General features: G+C 41.4%; 1 protein-coding gene across 1 annotated transcript; it reads left to right on the top strand.

Annotated features, from left to right (window-relative positions):
- The first annotated feature begins 3,272 nt into the window (after positions 1 to 3,272).
- LOC139450204 (uncharacterized) lies at positions 3,273 to 21,543 on the top strand. The gene is made up of 13 exons (XM_071231881.1): positions 3,273 to 3,390; positions 5,466 to 5,620; positions 8,494 to 8,726; positions 9,056 to 9,249; positions 10,280 to 10,428; positions 11,335 to 11,576; positions 12,431 to 12,546; positions 14,940 to 15,097; positions 15,665 to 15,906; positions 16,881 to 16,987; positions 17,572 to 17,723; positions 19,450 to 19,682; positions 20,791 to 21,543. The coding sequence occupies exons 1-13, from the start codon at positions 3,273 to 3,275 to the stop codon at positions 20,996 to 20,998; spliced, it is 2,307 nt and encodes a 768-aa protein (XP_071087982.1). The 3' UTR covers positions 20,999 to 21,543.
- The last annotated feature ends 320 nt before the right edge of the window (positions 21,544 to 21,863 follow it).

Consider the following 21,863-nt stretch of genomic DNA (forward strand, 5'->3'; position numbering starts at 1 on the left):
TTTAATGACACATGGCGTATGGATCAAGGAATGAAGTTTTCTGTTAAGTTATTACAGAAATGAACTTCGCTCTTGCCCTTTTCTGAGATTGCACATGAATCCACATGATATTATATGAGGAAAGTCCTTCCTTGGTTGTATTTCGGATTATGGTTCATCTTTGAGACAAGGATTTGGTGGAACTAGTACTTTTATGGACTGCACCGTGTCTCGTTGTCCAGCTTTGATTGTGCTTTGTAAGCCAGTACAAAATGAATGGACATGTCTTCAACTTTTAGAGTCAAACCAAACGTTGAGAGTACTGATTCGTGGATTAAGCAGTTTTCCCCCTCAAATAACGGATCACTACACTAATTGTTTTATCAAAGAACTTGGTACAAGTGACATATCGAATAATGCCACGTATAAGGAAAAAAGTTAACCATATGCTATTGAAATTGATATGAGTACATGACAATTTACATGAAATAGAAAATGATCAATTCTTGGTTATGTTACAATAAGATAGATAAAATCAAGTCAGTTAATGTCTGACATATATCTTGATGTCAAAGGTAAGATTTTCTATATTGCCAAAGGGCCCGTGAAGATCCGGGATAGAATATGTCTTCAGCAACCCATGCTTGCCGTAAATGGCGACTATGCTTTTGTAAGAGGCAACTAACGGGATCGGGTGGTAAGGTTCGCTGACCTGGTTGATGCATGTCAATTTCGTGGATCGATGCTCATGTTGTCAATCACTGGGTTGTCTGGTCCAGACTCGATTATTTACAGATCGCCGTCATATAACTGGAATATTGCTGAGTGCGGCGTTAAACAACAACAACAAAAACAAACAAACATTGCCAAAGACCCATCTGGCTTCAAATACAATTGAAGTTTTTCGAATTGGGTGAAGGGTAGGCATACAGTGATTTAATTTTTTACAGATTAAAATATTGTCAATCACATTAGTGTCAAAAGGGACAGAAAGTTCAATGACATACATGATTTACTTGGATTTGTCAGAAAGGACAGGATCAGGTTTGTTGGCCTGGATACTGCTGTAAATGGGCCTATTCCAAAGCATTATGTATTTCGGGTCGTGCCATGGATGGACCACTGTGTCAAAACCACAAGCATGGCGAAGACGGTAATAAAATGATCGGGTTACACCATCATGTCGCTGAAGATACTGTGTTTGTGCCAAAGCTGGGCATCCACTGACAATGTGTTGGACAGTCTCATGCTTCACAAGAGGATCATCAGACAAATAAATGTGCGCAAAAGTGCACAAAACAATTCTATCATGAAGAGCCTCAACGTTAATCAAACCACGCCCTCCCATAATGATCGGTAAGTATAAGCGATTGAGGGAAGAGCGAGGGTGGTGGGAGCTATTGTCTGACATGATTATTCGTGTGAGGGTGTCAATACCCTGAACTTCTTGTTTTGTCCAATCAACAACACCAAAAGAATACGAAGGGACGGGTACAGCATAAGTATTTATGGCTTTAAATTTATTGCGAGCGTTCAGCTCTAAACTCCAGATTTTCGTAAGTCTACATGTGTATTCTGTCCGAAGTATTTCCTTGATATGGGCATTCTGGAATTTGTCCCTAATCTGCATCCCGAAGTACGAATAGGCAATAAGTTCAAGGTCATCCATGTAAAGGAGGTGAGTAAGGGGTGTTGGGGATCTGTGCTGATGAGGTCCAGGATGATAACCTTCCTCTTTGCAAAGCAAAGAGCTTAAAGGATTTCATGAAAAACAGAACAGCAAAGGACTTAAAGAATCGCCCTGAAATATTCCTCTTCTGATAGAAATGGGTTCCGAAGTCACTACCTGCCCCTGCGAATACATCTCAAGTTGAGTTGACCAGCAATTCATTAAAGACTTGAGTAAAACAAGTAGTCGCTCGGGGAGGTCAATGCATTCCAGTGACCTCAAAATCCATTCGTGAGGTACAGAATCATAAGCTTTTCTGTAGTCCATCCAACACATTGAGAGGTTACGGTGATAAGTTTTAGTCTCTTCAAGGATCATTTTCTGAACGAGCAATTGATCCTTACAACCCCAACATCCCTTTCTGGCTCCTTTCGGCTCCATGTAGATAATGTCATTCGAAGCGCAGTACGATGACGCGAGATCTGTAAGACACCCTGTGAATAGTTTGTACTGTGTGTTCAAACAAGTAATTGGGTGGACGTTTTTAGGGTCAGTCAGATCATGAAATTTCCTATTTTGACTTGTACCACACGTTCCCGTGTTTTTTTCAGGTGAACAATTGCCCTGCTTCTGCATGTGTTTGTGACGGGCGCCATTGCAGGACACACCCACCTTTTCGCGAACACCTGGTATCATCACTATTCGATAGTGATTCATAAAATGTTCGGATTTGTTCAATGGACTTTGCTTCAGCAGAGATTCCTTGTACATATCGAAGAGGTTTTGACTCTTCTATTTGTAATAGGTATTAATTGTCCCTTTTATAACACACATAACATTGGCAGCACATGATGCTTTGAAAGATGCACTTAAGATAAGTCACCGTTATAGGTTACATATATATTCAGAAACTTTTGTAGCGAATGTTCTCTTTGCGAAAATGTTATATTTTTAAAATTTGTAAATGCTTTTATTCTATGTTTTATTTTCAGGATGCCGTTGTGAATTAAAGGTATGATTTTCAAGTGGATACATTGTATATGTAACATCCATGCAATGGGCAAAACATTAATTCAAGCAATGAAATAGTTTATTTTTAAGGGTGTCAACATTTCGTGTTCCTTTTAATAATAAATGTTTGAACATTAAAAACACCACATTTCATAAATATTGAAGAGGCATTGGCAATTCCACAGGAACATGTGACAATTGTTGATGTAGTCTCCCACCAACGTTTAGTCAGTGGATAAAACCACCCCTCTATTTGGATTAGACCAACATCAGCCGACAAAATACACAGTCAGTTACCCGCGCGTTTAGACAGGTAAGCCTGTCTACTGTGAACAAACATTGTGAGCGTCACTAGCGATGTGAGAATCCTCTTGTGTTTGGTTTTACTTTAAGGTTAAATACTGCAGAGTATAGAATTCACGTAATGATTTAACTCATTAACATTGCAAACTCGCGCTGTCAAATCTTTAAACCGATTCGTTTCCTTAAACTACCAATCCTCGTACCGTGGACCAATGAGAATTTCGGAACGTTTTTTGAATGAATATTTTAAAAGTATAAATATTTTGGTCATGCTTGTGTCTTCCTCAAAAGATAGCAATTTAAGGGTAAAATGAAGATTGTCATCGGGGTGGTCGTATTTTGCTTGATTGTAAATTCGGTATTGTCCACCAGACAGCCTGTAACCTCAAGAAACAAATGGCGAAGACAGGGCGGTAATAAAACTGGACGTAAGTATAACAATCTTTATCCGGTCTATGATCTTTTGCAGGACCGCCTCCGTGGTCTAGGGGTAGAGCGTCCGCCCGGAGAGCGGAACGTCCGGGGTTCGATCCCCGACCGCGTCATACCAAAAGACGTTAAAAGATGGTACTTGTTGTTACCCTTGCTCTCGGCATTAAGGGGATAAAACAAGGACTGGTCGGCTCGGAGTCAATATACTGTGTCTGAGTGGGGTATTCATGTTAAACTGCGGCATGGTATCTCAGTGAGTTAGCACTATAAATCGGCATCATTTCGGACGAGTACAAGCAGCCACACAGACACACACACGTGCATGCACGTCGCTATATAAGTGCAACAATCTTGGACGCGACGTTAAACCCCATTTCACCTCACCTCACCTTCTTTTGCAGATTATACACTTACTTTCAGTACCTGCATGACAGGAGTATTGCCGTACGGCGTCAGGCAAAAAACAAACATTTACTTTTTATATAAATTGTGTGAGTGGCCGGTGCTAACGGTAGATCATGACCTTCTTGCTCTTTTCGCGAACACCTGGTGTCATCACTAAATTTCAGTGATCCATTAATATAATGTGCCAAATGGAATCTGTTTCAAGGGATAAGCGAATCTGTTCTCTGGCGTTGACATGTTATATTTATATCTACAGTTATATCAATATCTACAGTTTTAAATTATAATTTATGCTGGGAAGACGGAACTAAATAGTGCATATACATATAAATCAAGACATACAAGTAAAAATATACAAAACTAACGTTAATGATGAAATTTGAAATGAAGAATGAAATGTGTATGAGATTGTGGTCGGTAGTCTACACGAAAATGAAAACACAGTGCATGTGACGAGTGCCACCGGTGAAGCAGGATACGCTCACCGTTTCGCGAACACCTGGTGTCATCATTATTTGGTAGTGATTCATAAACACATGCTCATGATGCAGTCGCTTTTAATGTATGAAAATCCATTGCGGGGCACATTTCCAAATATAAAATAATGTTAAAGTTGTTATCAATATTACAGGGGGCACGGGTGGCCCAGTCGTCTAAGGCGCTGCAATTCGCTGTGCAGAGTTGCGTCCCTTGGGCAGGCCAGAAACCTATGATTGTGGGTTCGAATCCCGGTTTACCCCGATAATGTTTCTAGGTTTATCAGCACCACACCCGTGCTCATGGGTTTCACCGAAGTGGTAAACGTATGAGACCTGCATCAATTCGGGCTTTCCTCTCACTTTAAGCTTACACGCCGTGATATAACTGGAATACTGTTAAAAGCGGCGTTAAACCCAACTCATGATCACTCATTCACTATCAATATTACATACCAGCTCCGTGGTCTAGCGGATGGAGCGTCTGCCCGGAGAGTGGAAGGTCGGAGGTTAGACCTCCGGCCGCGTTATGCCAAAAGACATTAAAAGATGGTACTTGTTGTTACCCTGTCTGGCGCTAGCTAGCTATAGGCATTTGAAGACAAAACAAAGACTGGTCTGCTCGGAGTCAGAATACTGTATCTGAGTGGGGTATTCATATTTTACTGCGGCATAAGCCGGACTAGTACAGTCGACACACACGCACACACAAACACACGTGCACGTCGCTATACAAGTGCAAGCATCTTGAAAGCGACGTTAAACGCCATTTCACCTCACCTATTAATATTAGAACGCGAACACAAAAACAATGAAATTCATGTTAGTTGAATGGCTTATACGTTTATAACGAACACGCTTATTACGAACTGACGGATATAACGAACTTTTTTGTCCCGGCCATTTTCTGTATATGTGCTGTGTACATGCTTATAACGAACTACGGTCATATCGATCTAATATCAGTGGTCCCTGTGAGTTTGTTATAACCGTAGTTTACTATATTTTGTTACCAAATTCGACGATTCGCGACAGTTTGTATTTTTTAATTTAATTTTTGGAAGAATCTTCCGAAATTGAAAGCATAATATTTCCGATAGTATTAACATCACGGATGTTGTCAGCAGGCATTTCGGGAAAACACTTAACAATCTGTGGTTGTATCTAAAGTCATCGCTAATTCATTTTAGATGTAAAAACGAATTGCGCCGTTCTGGCCAAAAGATCGTCATGTGATTTCTACAGCGCATGCGTGAAGAGGGGTGTGACGTCATGCAGCCTCAGAGATGCAGCCAAAGACTTCTGCCAGACGTCCAGGGCTGGTGAGCGGGAACTCGACAACCTGGTGAGAAGGCACTGTTTGTTTGTTTGTTTACATGTATTGCGTGGTGGTCAAGCCGAGTCGTTAACGTGTTCGCTCAGTGCCCGGTTAGAATCCCAACGTGGGCGCAATGATCAGAGCTTATCATTAGTGTTTTCAGCTTTGTGATTGCTGAACTATTTTCAAATGCGGATAAAATTAATTTAGCATCGTACATGGATATAATGTAGAACCGATCTGTAATGTATAACACTATAGGACCAACCTTTAATACATAACACTGTAGGAAGACCTGTTATGTATAACACAATAGAACCGATCTGTAATGTATAACACTATAGAACCGACCTGTTATGTATAACACTATAGGACTGACCTGTAGTGTATAACACTACGGGAAGATCTGTAATGTATAACACTATGGGAAGACCTGTGATGCATAACGCTATGGGAAGACCTTTAATGCATAACACTGTTGGAAGACCTGTAATGTATAACACTATAGGGCCAACCTTTAATGCATAACACTGTTGGAAGACCTGTAATGCATAACACTATGGGAAGACTTGTAATGCATAACACTGTTGGAAGACATTCAGTGCATAACACTATGGGAAGACATGTGATGTATAACACTATGGGAAGATTTGTAATGCATAACACTGTTGGAAGACCTGTAATGTATAACACTATAGGGCCAACCTTTAATGCATAACACTACGGGAAGAGCTGTGATGTAAAACACTTTGGGAAGACTTGTAATGCATAACACTGTCGGAAGACATTCAATGCATAACACTATGGGAAGACCTGTGATGTATAACACTATGGGAAGACTTGTAATGCATAACACTGTTGGAAGACTTGTAATTCATAACACTGTTGGAAGACATTTAATGCATAACACTATGGGAAGACTTGTAATGCATAACACTGTTGGAAGACATTTAATGCATAACACTATGGGAAGACCTGTAATGCATAACACTGTTGGAAGACTTGTAATGCATAACACTGTTGGAAGACATTTAATGCATAACACTGTTGGAAGACCTGTGATGTATAACACTATGGGAAGACTTGTAATGCATAACACTGTTGGAAGACTTGTAATTCATAACACTGTTGGAAGACATTTAATGCATAACACTATGGGAAGACTTGTAATGCATAACACTGTTGGAAGACATTTAATGCATAACACTATAGGGCCAACCTTTAATGCCTAACACTGTTGGAAGACCTGTAATGCATAACACTATGGGAAGACCTGTGATGTATAACGCTATTGGAAGACTTGTAATGCATAACACTGTTGGAAGACATTTGATGCATAACACTATGGGAAGACGTGTAATGCATAACACTGTTGGAAGACTTGTAATGCATAACAATGTTGGAAGACATTTAATGCATAACACTATGGGAAGACTTGTAATGCCTAACACTGTTGGAAGACATTTAATGCATAACACTATAGGGCCAACCTTTAATGCATAACACTATGGGAAGACCTGTGATGTATAACAATTTGGGAAGACTTGTAATGCATAACACTGTTGGGAGCCATTTAATGCATAACACTATGGGAAGACCTGTGATGTATAACACTATGGGAAGACTTGTAATGCATAACACTGTTGGAAGACATTTAATGCATAACACTACGGGAAGATCTGTAATGTATAACACTATGGGAAGACCTGTGATGCATAACACTATGGGAAGACTTGTAATGCATAACGCTATGGGAAGACATTTAATGCATAACACTATAGGACCAACATTTAATGCATAACACTATGGGAAGACCTGTAATGTATCACACTATAGAACTGACCTGTAATGTATAACATATTCGTTAAGGGTGGATGGGTTGGGGCGGGTTGGGTTTGGTTGAGTACTTTTGTGATTTTGTTTGAGACAGAGCATTTTGTTTAAAACATTGGTCTTCCCTCGGAAAAAGAGCTCAGAAATAAAATGGATTGAGACATCGATACATTTCTTTATTAGGCTGGTTAACTTAATGTAAACCCTAAGCACAAATTATTGTTTCCAGTATTTTAGGGAACATATATATTTTTAGAAGAATACCAGGCTACCCCCATGATTTCAAATGGAAGGCCCCTAAAATGTATGTATGATTGCCGTCCGCGAGATTCGGGAGTTCCGATTACTCTGTCATCTTTGGTTTTGCAAAGTTTCGTCCCTTAGCCATGTTAGGACGCTGCTCGTGGCTTCTACATCCGTCCTTATTAAGGTCTTTGGTCTTTTAGCGACCGCCTCCGTGATCTAGTGGTAGAGCGTCCGAGGGGAAGGTCGGGAAGATCCCCGGACGCGTCATACCGATATACATTAAAAGATGGTACTTGTTGTTATGGCGCTTGGCATTAAGGGGCTAAAACAAGGACTGGTCGGCTCGAAGTCAATATATTGTGTCTGAGTGGAGCATTTATGTTCAACTGCGGCATGGCATCTCAGTGGGCTGGCACTATAAAATAGACATTACTCCGGATTAGTACAGGCTGCTACACGCATGCACGCACGCACAAACATATGCACTCTGCTATATGAGTGCAATAATTTTGGACGCGACGTTTTACCCCATTTAAACTCACCCCACCTCTAGTCTGTTTCCACTGTCCCCATGCTCCACTGTATCATCAAAGTCTATCACCTTTGTCACTTGGGTCTTTCCCCATGGACCTTGCCGTGATGCAACTGAAAGACTGATGTCTGACGTAATGGTTTATTACAAGGATACGCAGCTTTTAGACATATTAAGGCATTCGTCATGAACCACAGCAGTCAATACCTGTCCCAACGTGGACCATGTTACTTATATCTAGCGAATATACCTATAGCGCACTTGTTACAAATATACATGGCTGTTTCAGGGCAAAAGGTACCTCAGAGATGTGAGAACCTGTATTCAGAAGAACCTTCTGGGTCTTAGTGACGCCACATCTTGTGATTCAACGGATCTGGGACGTGTTTTCGCGCAATCTGATATCAAGTCCGACTGCATTTACCAGAATGTCAGTTTATGTGCCGTTCTCAGCTCTTCGACAAATGTCATCACTCTTTTTAACATATTCTCCAACCTCGAGTCGGGAGTCTTCACACGACAGTATGTGTTATTACCTTTATTGACGTTAAGTTAAGTCTCTCTCTCTCTCTCTCTCTCTCTGAGACTCTCTCTCGTGAGAAGGATATCTGAATGAAGCTCTCTTTCTCCCTCTTCCTCTCACTCTCTCTGCCTCTCTCTTTTTCTCTCTCTGTCCTCTCTCTTTCTCTCTCACTCTCTCACTCGCTCCCTCTCTCTGCCCTCTCCCTTTCTCTCTCTCTTCTCTCACGTGAGAAGGATATTTGAATGAAGCTATCAGTTCTGTGATAATATGCATGCTTCATGCCCGCTCACCACACAGGTACTTTTATTCATCCCTTTTCCTTTTTAAGATTCGTCGCTCGATTCCAGTCCTTGTCGCAAGGATGTAACGAAAGATCCAAGGAAAACATCGAGAACATTTTTCCCAGGGAGTTTTTGGACATACTGAGGCCTGGCCCTGATGCAACATCATCCCCTGACACTACGACTTCACCGACAACAGCAACAGCAACCAAGCAGACATCTACAAGCATCGAGTTACGAGGTGAGCTCTGTCACAGTATGGAGCTAATCAGCACATATTTCCATATCTCCACTAACTGGCTTTATGAGAAGATACGAATGATGATATGAAAATGGTGCAAACTTAAAGCGATGAATCTTTCTAACATTTATTATGCTTCTAAAATAAACTCATCTTCCCAATGCAAGAGAGTCATTTGCCTTTTACGCCCAATGGAATCTGTTGCGGCAGATAATAGAATGATGTTTTTAAAGTAAAAGCACGACTACAATGTGTTATCAAAAAAAGTTTGTTTTGCGAAACCCGTTCATCAAGATGTCGTACTGCTGACGTGTGTAGAAATGGAAATCCATTGTGATGTCAGGTCACGTGTTTGTTCAGGTCTTCCAGTCGTTATGTAGGACTCGATTACTATATTTAACGGGCGACTAATGGGACATGGGTTACAACGAGTGACTTTACCTAACGACGTTTATTGATTTCATGCTATCAACCACAGTCTGTCCTAATGGAGCAGGGCCTTCAAATCAATTTGTTATACATTCTTTAAATTATTATAATGTAACACACTTTTACCTGCAAACAAGACAGAAGTAGTTCCAAAACGCGACAGTTGTGCTTTGCACGAGAAAGTCTTGACCACAAGGATAGAGTGAAGGTATATCCTCTGGTCACTTTTAATATAGTTTCCTGCGTAAATAGCGTTGCTCAGGTTCCAAATGTTACCTTAAACCCACCTATATCTGTTATAAGCCCTACTTTGTTGATGTTTACCTTTCTTTAACCGATCGTGACTATAATCAAGGGCTTATTTAAAATGCACTATTACCAAAGACCCAGAACTCAAGCTTGCCAAACACACCCATCCAACTACACTCCGCAACCAACGTAGATTAGCTACACCTTTGCGATGCACTCAGAACCACGTACCACCATAAGATGTCATATCGCCTGAACGTAAATCTGACCGATACTTTGGCCACTGACTGAACCCGACAGTTAAGGAATCGTTTAGTTAGAGTTTCTTTATTGCAGTTATCACTCGTTTCAGGAAGAGATTGTGAAGCACTCAGCAAACGCACCTCGTGCGACTTTTACCCTGCTTGCGTAAAACCGGAAGAGGCTTCATGCGCACTACGCGAGGACACTGGAAACTTCTGTCAACAAGCAACGGCAGCTGAGGAACAATTTGACTCCCTGGTAAGCAGGCCCTTTAGATTTGTTTGTTTGTTTGTTTTCAGCGTCACGCTCAGCAATATTCTAGGTGTTTGGTGACTTTCTGTAAATAACCCTATCTTCATCAGACAAGCAAGTGACTGATGTTATAAGCGACGATCAACGCCGAAGGGGTACGATGACAATCAACCAAGTCACCTAACTTGACCACCCGATCCGTTTAGTGGCCTCTTACCACCTCATGGGTTAATGGGGACCTATTCTAACCCGGAATTCCCGCGAGAGAAGCACTTATGTACATGCATTTTAGTAATTATATAATGCAATAATTTTATGAAAAAAATCTTTTAAACATTGGACATGTGTTCAATACCAAATGGTGTTGAATAATATTCTCTGTTCTGTGGTCCAGTGAGTGAATGGTTGTTATCTATGGTATATGATGGTTACGGTGCCTGATGCCAGGTGCTACTCCTGTGTCAGGACATATTAAGATGTTTTACTAATGTCAAGTGTCATCACATGTACAAAAGTTACGGAGTGAGTGGGTGAGTGAGTGAGATTTAACACCGCTTTGAACTATCATCCAGTTATATCACGGCTTGATATGCAAGGAAGGTGATGCAGGTCTTAGACGTTAACCACTTTGGTGATACCTACGACACAATAACACCTTGTATCGTGAGTGAGTGAGTTGGGTTTAACGCCGCTTTTAACAGTATTCCAGTTATACTGTCAGCTTAATGTGGGAGGAAAGCCCGAAGTGATGCAGGTCTCAAACGTTTACCACTTCGGTGAAACCCAAGAGCACGGGTATGGTGCTGACAAACCTAGAAACATAATCAGAATATATGAATAAATGAAAGACTGGTGCTGAGCTTTTCCTTAAAGTGTAAATATGTCATGGTGACTGGCATCTTCTAATTGTAGGGCCGGAAGTACCTTCAGGACGTCAGAGTGTGCCTTCAGAAGAACTTACTAACATTCGACAACGTCACTTCCTGCAATGGCAACCAACTTGGTGACTTGGAACAGGTGTTTGCACCCTCTGGCATTAAGTCTGACTGTCTGTACCAAAACGTATCGCTCTGTGCAGTGGTCAACACGATATCCAATGTCCAAGCGCTGTTTGACCTCTTTGCCTCTCTTCAGTCCGGGCCCTTTCAACAACAGTGAGTACCGACATCCGGGTATTCTTTTGCAAAACTTGTCAACCAAAGAGCGTTCGAAAGAACCGATCTTCAAATGCTGATCAAAATATACTGAAACACTATTTGAGATGCAAAGATATTATATCGATTTTCCAAAAAGTATCAGAATTCAGTCTCCTTCGATCTCCGAATAGATACAGTGGTGAAGCTGAGTTCAGAGTAGGATGGGAATGATTACACTATTCAGTACAGTATTCTAAAGGAATCTCGTGACAAAAACCCAACAGCTAGTCCAAGCTGTATAAACATTCTTATATACCGGGGGCGGTGGGGTAGCCTAGTGGTTAAAGCGTTGGCTCGTCACGGGTTCGATTTCCCACATGGGTATAATATTCGAAGCCTATTTCTGGTGTCCCCCGACGTGATATTGCTGGAATATTGCTAAAAGCGGCGTAAGTAATACTCTCGAGTCGGGAGTCTTCACACGACAGTATGTGTTAATACCTTTATTAACGTTAAGCTCTCTCTCTCTCTCTCTCTCTCTCTCTCTCTCTCTCTCTCTCTCGCGCGCGCGCGCGCGCGCGCACTCCCTTTCTCTCTGCCCTCTCTCTTTTTCTCTCTCTCTTTTGTCTCGTGAGAAGGATATCTGACTAGAGCTCTCTTTCTCCCTCTTTCTCTCACTCTCACTCTCTCGTTCTCTCTCTGCCCTCTCTCTCTTTCCCTCTCTGTGTCTATGTCCTCTCTCTCTCTCTCACTCTCTCTCTATCTCTCTCTCTCTCTCTCTCTCTCTCTCTCTCTCATTTTCTTTGGACCGTGGTTTCCATGACTTCTTCAGCGTATACAGAATATTCTAGAGTTGAATCTATATTTGTCAGATTCATTTCCCGGTTTGATGCCTTGGTCGAAGGATGTAATGAAGGCGCTAGGGAGAAGTTCGACAACATATTCCCTGAGGATGCTACCGAGGTCCTGACCCAGCTCGACGATACAGGTAGAGCACTTCTTTAATACCATCATCATCATCATCATCATCATCATCATCATCATCACGATCATTCAGAAATGTATCGTCCACTTCTGGGAGGCCAATTTTGGGGACGGGGCTAAGTTGGTTTAGTTTGACGATAAATACCGACAATAAGGCGTGAATATCCTAACCCTCAAAATATAAATTGTCTAGTATTACCTTTTCAAAATAAAAAGAGCAAGAGGAAAGAGAATGTACATATATATAAAGTAGATGAAGTGTAATTATTACAAAGTGTTTCGGCGACTCTTGACCGCCTCCGTGGTCTAGTGGTAGAGCGTCCCCTCGGAAAGCGGAAGATCCGGGTTTCGATCCCCGGCCGCGTCATATCGAAAGACGTTAAAAGATGGTACTTGTTGTTACCCTGTCTGGCGCTCGGCATTAAGGGTCTAAAACAAGGACTGGTCGGCTCGGAGTCAGTATACTGTGTCTGAGTGGGGGATTCATGTTAAACTGCGGCATGGCATCTCAGTGAGCTAGCACTATAAGTCGGCATCAGTCCGGACTAGTACAAGCAGCCACACAAACACGCACACGTACATACACGTCGCTATATAAGTGCAATAATCTTGGACGCGACGTTAAACCCCATTCCACTTCAACTTACCTTCAGCGACTCTAGCCCTGATATTTACATGAAGGATCAATGAAAAAGGGAAACATCAATTCTCCTGGACGTTATAGTTAGAGCGGCAGCACCATGCGAGACGTCCTTTAATTATTGTGTTCATACATGTAGGCGTGTGAAAGAAGTACATTGGTGTATCGATGAAAGACGAACGATCTGGAATGGTCATGGTAGAAACGCTGGCGGCCGCGAGTAGCCGCATGGGGACCTGAGAGGTTGTATCGCTTAACCCTGTCCAACACCGAAACACAGGTTATGAAAATGTTGGTGTTTTTTGTGGCAAGTTACTGAGTAACAAATCAGGCATTGTTAACCCAGCAGAGAATGGGTACCCGGTAAGATTAGATGGCAATCCTTTCAAGAGTGCAAAAGGCTGCTTGCGTACCTTAACTCCCCAGGGAGCTGAGAGGATAATTTGAAGGCAGCCTTAATCGGATTAATCATGTCATGCTTCTTGACAACACCACACTGTGGTATCATGTCTTCCGCTTTGTAGGTTTTTAGACTATTACAATGAGCAAAACCACAGTAATTAAAAATTGAACTATGTTTGCCCTTCATCGCGTGACTGTGTGTTGGGTTAAATGCGCAGTATTCGGATGACCGGCAATGCAGTTTTACCACTGAGTGCCTTTTAGGTGTGAGAAGATGATTTCCCAAAATGACACAGGTGATTGACGTTACTACTTAGTGAAACAGAAGTTTGTCACTTCTGCAAGTGAATGATTAAAACGAGGTGTGCATCGTGCATAAACAATACACAAGTTCTTGTACTTCTTCAAAATACCAAAATCTAATATACCAGAACATAGTCAATATAACAGTACATTGTCGTTTTAGAGCTCCTCCATCGAACAAAAACTAATATGATCTCCCCTTACAGCTACCCATGAAATCAAATGTGATGACATCTTCAGTTAAATTAGTCAGTGATTGAGAGTTGATTTAAGCTGTAATCAGAAATATTACAGCTATATCAGGGGCGGACGAGTAGCCTGGTGATAAAAGTATACGCTTGTCACGCCAAAGACCCAGGTTCGATTCCCTAAATGGGGACAATGTGTGAAGCCCATTTCTGGTGTCCGACGACGTGATATTGTTGGAATGTTGCTGAGAGCGGCGTAAAACCATACTCAAAACTCACAAGAGCTATGTCACCAGACAAAACATTGATAGATCCACTAAATCGATGTACGCTCAAGGAATAACACGCAGTAACAATCAGTTCCATTTCAGTCGACGATCAAGTGGGTACAGGGTATTTATTCCGACCCGGATCCCCCAAATAGTTCAGTTTGATTGTTTGTTGTTTAACGCCGCGCTCAGCAATATTCCAACCATATGACGGCGGTCTGTAACTAATCGAGTCTGGACCAGACAATCCAGTGATTGACACCATGAGCATCGATCCACGCGATTTGGATACGATGACGTGCATCAACCAAGTCAGCGAACCTGACCACCCGATCCCGTTAATCATCTCTTACGATAAGCATAGTCGCGTTTTACGGCAAGCATAGTGAGCGGCCTTTAACGGCAAGCATGGGTTGCTGAAGACCTATTCTAACCCGGAACTTCACGGGTCAAATAGTTCAGTAATCCTTGGGGTGTGAAACGTCACTCCAGACATTAGAAAACCTATCAATGTCCGTGGTTTCACACAGTAATTGTCAATAAAACGGGAATGTTGTAAACACTGGACATTGAGAACTTGTTTGTATTTTATCAGTTCGAGCCCTCAGGGAATGTGAGCGGCTGGCCGAGAGCGGGGACTGTGAGTTCTACACCCAGTGTGTCAGTGTGGGCGTCAACACGTGTTACGCTCGTGATGAATCAAAAGGATTCTGTGAGCAAACCGAAAGTAAACAGGATAAGCTGGATGCGAAGGTACTTTGTTTATCCTGTTGTTGTATTCTCACAAACTAAATTGTATCGAAATTTCTTTTTTTCCCCGTGACTTCGATTATATTTTCGTAATTTTGATTATTTTCTTCTTCTTTTTGAGAATATTATTGAAATAACGAGAAAAATTTTTTTTTTTATAAATTTCGAGCTTTTGAAATAAACTTGAAATAATTAGAAAATAATCGAAATTACGAGAAAATAATTAAAGTGATGAGAAAGAACTCGAAATGTCGATATAACAGTTGAAATTACGAAAATGTGATGGAAGTAACGAGAGAAAAACTCAAAATTTAAAAAAAAACAAAGAAGTAATAGAAATAAAGAGAAATTTCGGTTTAAAAATATTATATTTCTGCGAAAGTGGCACCATTACTCTTCCGTACTTTACCACTTGCCTTTAGACTGCTTGAGTCAAGGTGTGGTTGCATTAGTTAAAATGTACATATACATGGCTGCAACAATGTACATATAGTTCACGGCAACGATGTATATATGACTGCAACACAATATACGCATGTTGACTGTCACCTTTGCCTTATCTACCTGCAGGGTCTTACCTACATTGAAAACGTGAGGAAATGTTTGATGAAGAACCAGCTACAACTGGGAGACTTTATTCCATGCGACACACTCAACCCTCAGATATTTATGGCAATCATTCAACCCAACGGAATATCATCCGACTGTCTGTTCCAAAGCGGCGCGGTGTGTACGGTCCTTGGTAACCGTGACAACGCCCAGGCTATTCGCAACATGTTTTCTTCAGACGGTGCTGGAGAGGTACAGAAAAGGTATAACACGTTGTTACATTTCTTAAATTTGTAATAAGGTAACAACTTGCGATTAGACAACAACATCTGTCAAGCAGAAATGCAGGAGACCAGTGAAGATCCGGGGTAGAATAGGTCTCCGACAACCCATTCTTGTCGTAAAAGGCGACTATGCTGGTCGTAAGGGGCGACTAACGGGATCGGGTAGTCAGGCTCGCTTACTCATGAATGTCATCGTATCCCAATTGCATGGATCGATGTTCATGATGTCAGTCACTGGATTATCTGGTCTAGACTCGATTATTTACAGACCGCCGTCATATAGCTGGAATACTGCTGAGTGCTGCGTTAAACAACAGACAAACAAATGAAGAATGTCATTCGTACAGTCTCTGCCACATTGTGCGTTTATTGTTATGTGGACATAAATGTTTTACAGGTCTCAAAAACGATGGGTTAGCACTTCATACACGTTCTCTGAATTTACTGGTTTCGGCACTCGTTGGTTCAGATGTTCATTGACACCCTTGAGCAGATGCCCGATATGTCCGTTAGTGGAACCTGAGTTAAGATGTCAAGAGACTCTTGATGTATCCCCGCCACGAAGTGGAAGGGGGATATAGAAATGGGTGCTCTCCGTCCGTCCGTCTGTCCTTCCGTCTGTCCTTCCTTCCTTCCTTCCTTCGGTCCATCCGCCTTGTTTCGTTTCCGGAGCAAAAACTCCAAAACCATGAGAGATTTCTTAAACAAACTTGGCACACAGATAGGTCTATTAGTAAACTGGTGCTTTTTGATAGTTTTGGACTTTTGAAAATAATAGTATTCTATTTTCCATAGCATTGGACATAGACTTCGACTAAAAACCCTACGTTGAAAACCCTACTGTAGTTCTTGCCTTGCACACAATAGTATTTTAAAGGTAATGAGATACAAGTATTTCATGCCCCTTTGTGTATGATCTGTACTGATCGTTTGCGCATGTTTTCCTTCCACAGGATTGCATCCTACATGGTTGTGTTGGTGAAGCAGGTGTGTGGTCAAGGTGCTCAGGCGATAGTGGACACTCTTCTTCCAGTGCTTCCCAAGTCATCTCCAGCTCCAGGTTGGTCAGTCAATGTGCCCTCCCGTAAGTCTGTGTCAGTTCATGTACCCTCGGGGCCAGTTGTCTAAGGCGCCACACTTCGCCGTAAGTGTTGCGTCCCTTTGGCACGTCAGACAGCTATGATTGTGGGTTCGAATCCCGGTTCGCACCGATAATGTTTGCTGGTTTGTCAGCATCATACTCGTGCTCGTAGGTTTCACTAAAGAGGTAGACATGCATCACTTCAAGCTTTCCTCCCACATCAAGCTGACTGGACCACCCGTTCCCCTCCAGTTAAAAGGGGCCGGTCGGGTAACCTAGTGGACAAAGCGTTCACTCGTCACGCCGAAGACCCGGGTTCGATCCCCGACATGGGTTCTATGAGTGAAGCCCATTTCTGGTGTACCCTGCCGTGATCTTGCTGGAATATCGCTAAAAGCGGCGTAAAACCACACACACTCACTCACTCGCTCACTCAATCCAGCTAAAGGAACGCGTGTGGAACAGATATCCCTCGCCATTACATTGCTTGAAAGCGGCGCAAAATATTATTCCCTCACTCGCTGTCGACGACGTACTGACGCTTGTGTGGCTGTATGTTTCAGCGCTGACAGGATGTGACGCGTTTAGCGTTAACGCATCATGTGACTTCTTCCCATCATGCCTCACTGCTGCAACATCCGACTGTCGCATAGCAACACAGGTTCATCAGTACTGCATCAATTCGGAGGATAAACAGGCGGAGTTTGATTCTATGGTAAGCAATGGTTGTTATGATGATGTCAACCCTGACACTATGGTATCCCACATTTCAACGTGAGTAATACCAGAATGATTTAATTCTATTTTAAGCCACAACTTCCCTCTATCCTTCATCTGCTCATTTCTTTTCTTTTTAAAGCCGAATATTCCAGTTATATTACTGAGGTCTGTAAATAATCAAATCTGCGCCAAATAATCCAGTGATTGATATCATGAGCATCGATCCACCTAATTGTGATGACGATGACGTGCATCAACCAAGTGAGCGTGCCTGACCACCCGATCCCGTTAGTCGTCTCTTGCATGGACTTCTGAAGACATAGTCTAACCCGGATCCTTTCCACAATACAATACACTCCGGACGGCCGCGCCAAGTCAATTCCGGTTTAACAGATTTCCGGATTAATGAATAGTAATTGCTAAACTAGACTATAACAGTGATCCTCTCGAAAGCGGGTTACGGATACCCGAGGTTTCACTGAATGACCTATACTGAAGAGCAAAAGAAACTATACGTCTCAGGTAATTTTCTTATATGTTTGAATTTGAATTTAAATATCTTAAGTTGGCGATATAACATCCAAAATATTAACTGTACTGGCGCTTAGTCAGCACTCAAAGAATACTTCGCATGATTTATTTTTTTAAATAATTTCATTAAAAAAAAAACATTAAAAAAACCATTTCGCATAAGACACAACTGCTGATGGTTATCATAGTAATTTGGCCAAGAAGTTGACTTAAGCTTCAGGTATGTCGTTGATCTGATATCGTTCATAAACCATCAAATAGCCAATTCCCCGACACTGCTATACCCACCTGAACTAGAAATAAAGGAGACCAGTGAGACTGTCTCATCTGTTTCATATTTAGATCTATGTAAAAAGTTCTCAAAAACACTCAAGGCCTCAGAATGGCTTTCAAATTACCAAATTAGACCCCTCAATGACAAGAGTTATGTCCCATGTAATTCCCTTATTTTGCCTTGTACCATTTTTTCAGGTGAACAATTGGCTTCCCTTTGCATGTGTTTGTGACGGGTGACACCGGTGGGGCAGAATACGTGCACCTTTTCGCGAAAACCTGGTGTCATCACTATGCGAAAGTGATTCGTAAATAAATATTCATGATATAGTCAAAATCGTACAATCGACTCTGCTTTTGGCATACATTTCTTTTGAATATGGAAAGGCTTTGAGCTTTTAGACATCTCAAAATTACAACATTTCAAACATGGAAGGGATCCTGTGGTTGCATATTCCTTCCTCACCCCCAGTGGACCGCCTCCGTGGTCTAGTGGTAGAGGGTTCGCCCCGAGAGCGGCCGGTCCGGGGTTCGATCTTACCATACCAAAAGACGTTAAAAGATGGTACTTGTTGTCACCCTGTCTGGCGCTCGGCATTTAGGGGCTAAAAGAAGGACTGGTCTGCTCGTTGTGCACGTCGCTATATAAGTGCAATAATCTTGGACGCGACGTTAAATCCCATTTCACCTCGCCCCAGTCTTCATTAAACCAATTCATTTTTACACTAAATTACCAAGTCACAGATTACAAACTTTTGCAGGAATGAGGAATGGTTAAATTGATATAATGAAATTTAACGACAGTTCTTTCTATTTTCAATGACATAAAAAAAAATCGGTTTTCTTTCTTTTGCCCCTGAGGTTTTTTCCGTTCTTCATTATTTGTCTAAATGTACAAAACTATATTCTTTTTAAAGGGTGTCACTTACATAGAAAATGTCCGGCGTTGTCAAATCAAAAAACTTCTTCCCCTGGAGGGATCACGTGACTGCAACGACGTAGATACCTCGGCGCTGGAGACGTTGACAAAAGTGCCCGGATGTTTATGGCAGAAAGGAGAGTTCTGCAAACTAGTCAGCACAGAAACAAACTGCATTGCGCTCTTCCACATTTTTGGTCTTGGAGGACCCAATGTAGACATCAAATACAAGTAAGTACTGACGAGGGTGCAAAATTATTAATGCATGTAATATTTAGAATAGTTAATAAATACAACTCAAACGTTTTTAATGGTTTTTCCGTACAAATTCCGGCGGAGTCTCCACAGAAACTCCACGGAAATGCTTTATATTTCTGCGTTGCTACGCGGGGACAACGCAGAATTATTGTAATTAGTTTGCGTAGCTGCGCCTAGACAACTCAGAACTACAGCGGATTGGACGTGAATTATTTATTCTGCAGAACACAACATTAAACATAGTTTTGCGTTGTCGTGTAACTGTAACAATCTGTTTTGTTTCTTATTTCCTACTTCTTCTTCTTCTTCTTCTTCTTCTTCTTCTTCTTACTTTGGAGATTTAACGTGCGCTTTCCGACTGATGCGTATTTCGCACACGGCGTTTTCCTACTGCTTAATGTGTGTTTGTTTGTTGTTTAACGCCGCACTCAGCAATATTCCAGCTATTTGACGACGGTCTGTAAATAATCAAGTCTTGACCAGACAGTCCAATGATTGACATCATGAGCATCGATCCACGAAATTGGGATACAATGAGATGCATCAACCACGTCCGCGAGCCTGTCCACCCGATCCCGTTACGACAAGCATAGTCGCCTTTTACGGCAAGCATGGGATCCTAAAGATCTATTTAAACCCGGATCTTCACGGGTCACTGCTGAATGTAATTCATTTAAGTCATAGTATTGTCATCAATAAAAAAAGAGTTGACACAAAACATTGCAACGTAATTGTCAACAATGAATTTTGATGTCATGGTATAAGATGTGGAACGATTGGGGGAGTGAAAGTTGTATTACGCCGCAGTCAGCAATATTGTGGCTATATCGCGGTGGACCTATTAATAAATCAGTGGTGGATAGTATGAACACAAACAGATATGCCAGACATTCTGACCACACGATCCTCATTTTGCTCGGCTCATACCCCAAACATTGTGTGCCTTTTCTGTCCCGGAATCCATATGGGGCGAGCGACCAGAATAATATCATAAGTTTTATAAGTCATTTTATATTTTTCACATTTTAAGTCAGTGGATTCTCCAATAAGGTTTTATGTCTTCATATACTTTTATTTTCAGATTATTTTTTACTTTCAACAACTTGGCATCTCAATGTTCCGCTGACGAAAAAGCAACCTTTGCGGCCTTCTTCTCCAAAAAGTTCCTCAAAAGCGTTCAAAACGACATAGCAGCAACTACGACCACCGTAACAACGTCGACAACCACAACCACCACAACAACGCCCAGTTCTACCAGGATGATGATGAGGGGATTCAATGGGGATTAAAGATCGGTTCTTTATTTAGGCACTTCTAACATGATGTGTACGTGTTGGTGTGTGACCAGTTTTACATATAAAACGTCTAACTTCTCATTGTTATATTTCCATATATACTCCAGTATATACTGGACATACATGATACATTGACTAAAAATCTTGTTGCGACAGTCCGTGACCCTCTTTCAGGCCTTTTCCACGATAGATCAAGTCAACATAATTTCAAACACAATAGCTGTAGTATATTGTTGATAAATCGAAGCGTTGTTGCAATTTGAGTATGCTGGGTTTTTAAAAGATATACGTTGTCAATTTCATCAATGTGAAATATGCTCGGTATTAAAATATTGTTCAATAAGGGATTCGAGGTAGGTCCAAAAATAGGAATAAATTCGAACTTCAGTTACTATATTGTTTATTTCCTCAAAATGTGAAGTAGGTATGAAAAAATGGAGGCGGGGGAAATCGGTAAAGAAACAGGTTTCCTTCCGTTATTAACCCGGACCTGTCGCGATTCGTCATAATCAATTATTTTTAAGTTTTAAGATAAATGATCAACAAGTGTTAAGTATATTAATTATTGTGTTTTTTTAATAATATATTTATATCTATAATGCCAGTAAATGATTTTTCTTTTTACATATTTCTGGTCGGCGGGTTAAAAAACCCACTGCTTCTCATTTTTTGGAAGTCGGCGGACCCGTAAACCAAGTCTTAGAAACGTCTGGCCTAGAGAGTATGTGTCGTGTGTTCATGTTACCTCTTTGATATGACACACTGTGCAGGTACCTGGATATAATAATACAAAGTTGACATCTTTCTTCACAGGAGATAATATTGTTGCTGTGTCATCAGTCGTGATATTGCTTGAAAT

This window comes from Haliotis cracherodii, unplaced genomic scaffold, assembly GCF_022045235.1.
Source record: "Haliotis cracherodii isolate W230 unplaced genomic scaffold, xgHalCrac1.p SCAF_8, whole genome shotgun sequence".
Classification (NCBI taxonomy): domain Eukaryota; kingdom Metazoa; phylum Mollusca; class Gastropoda; order Lepetellida; family Haliotidae; genus Haliotis; species Haliotis cracherodii.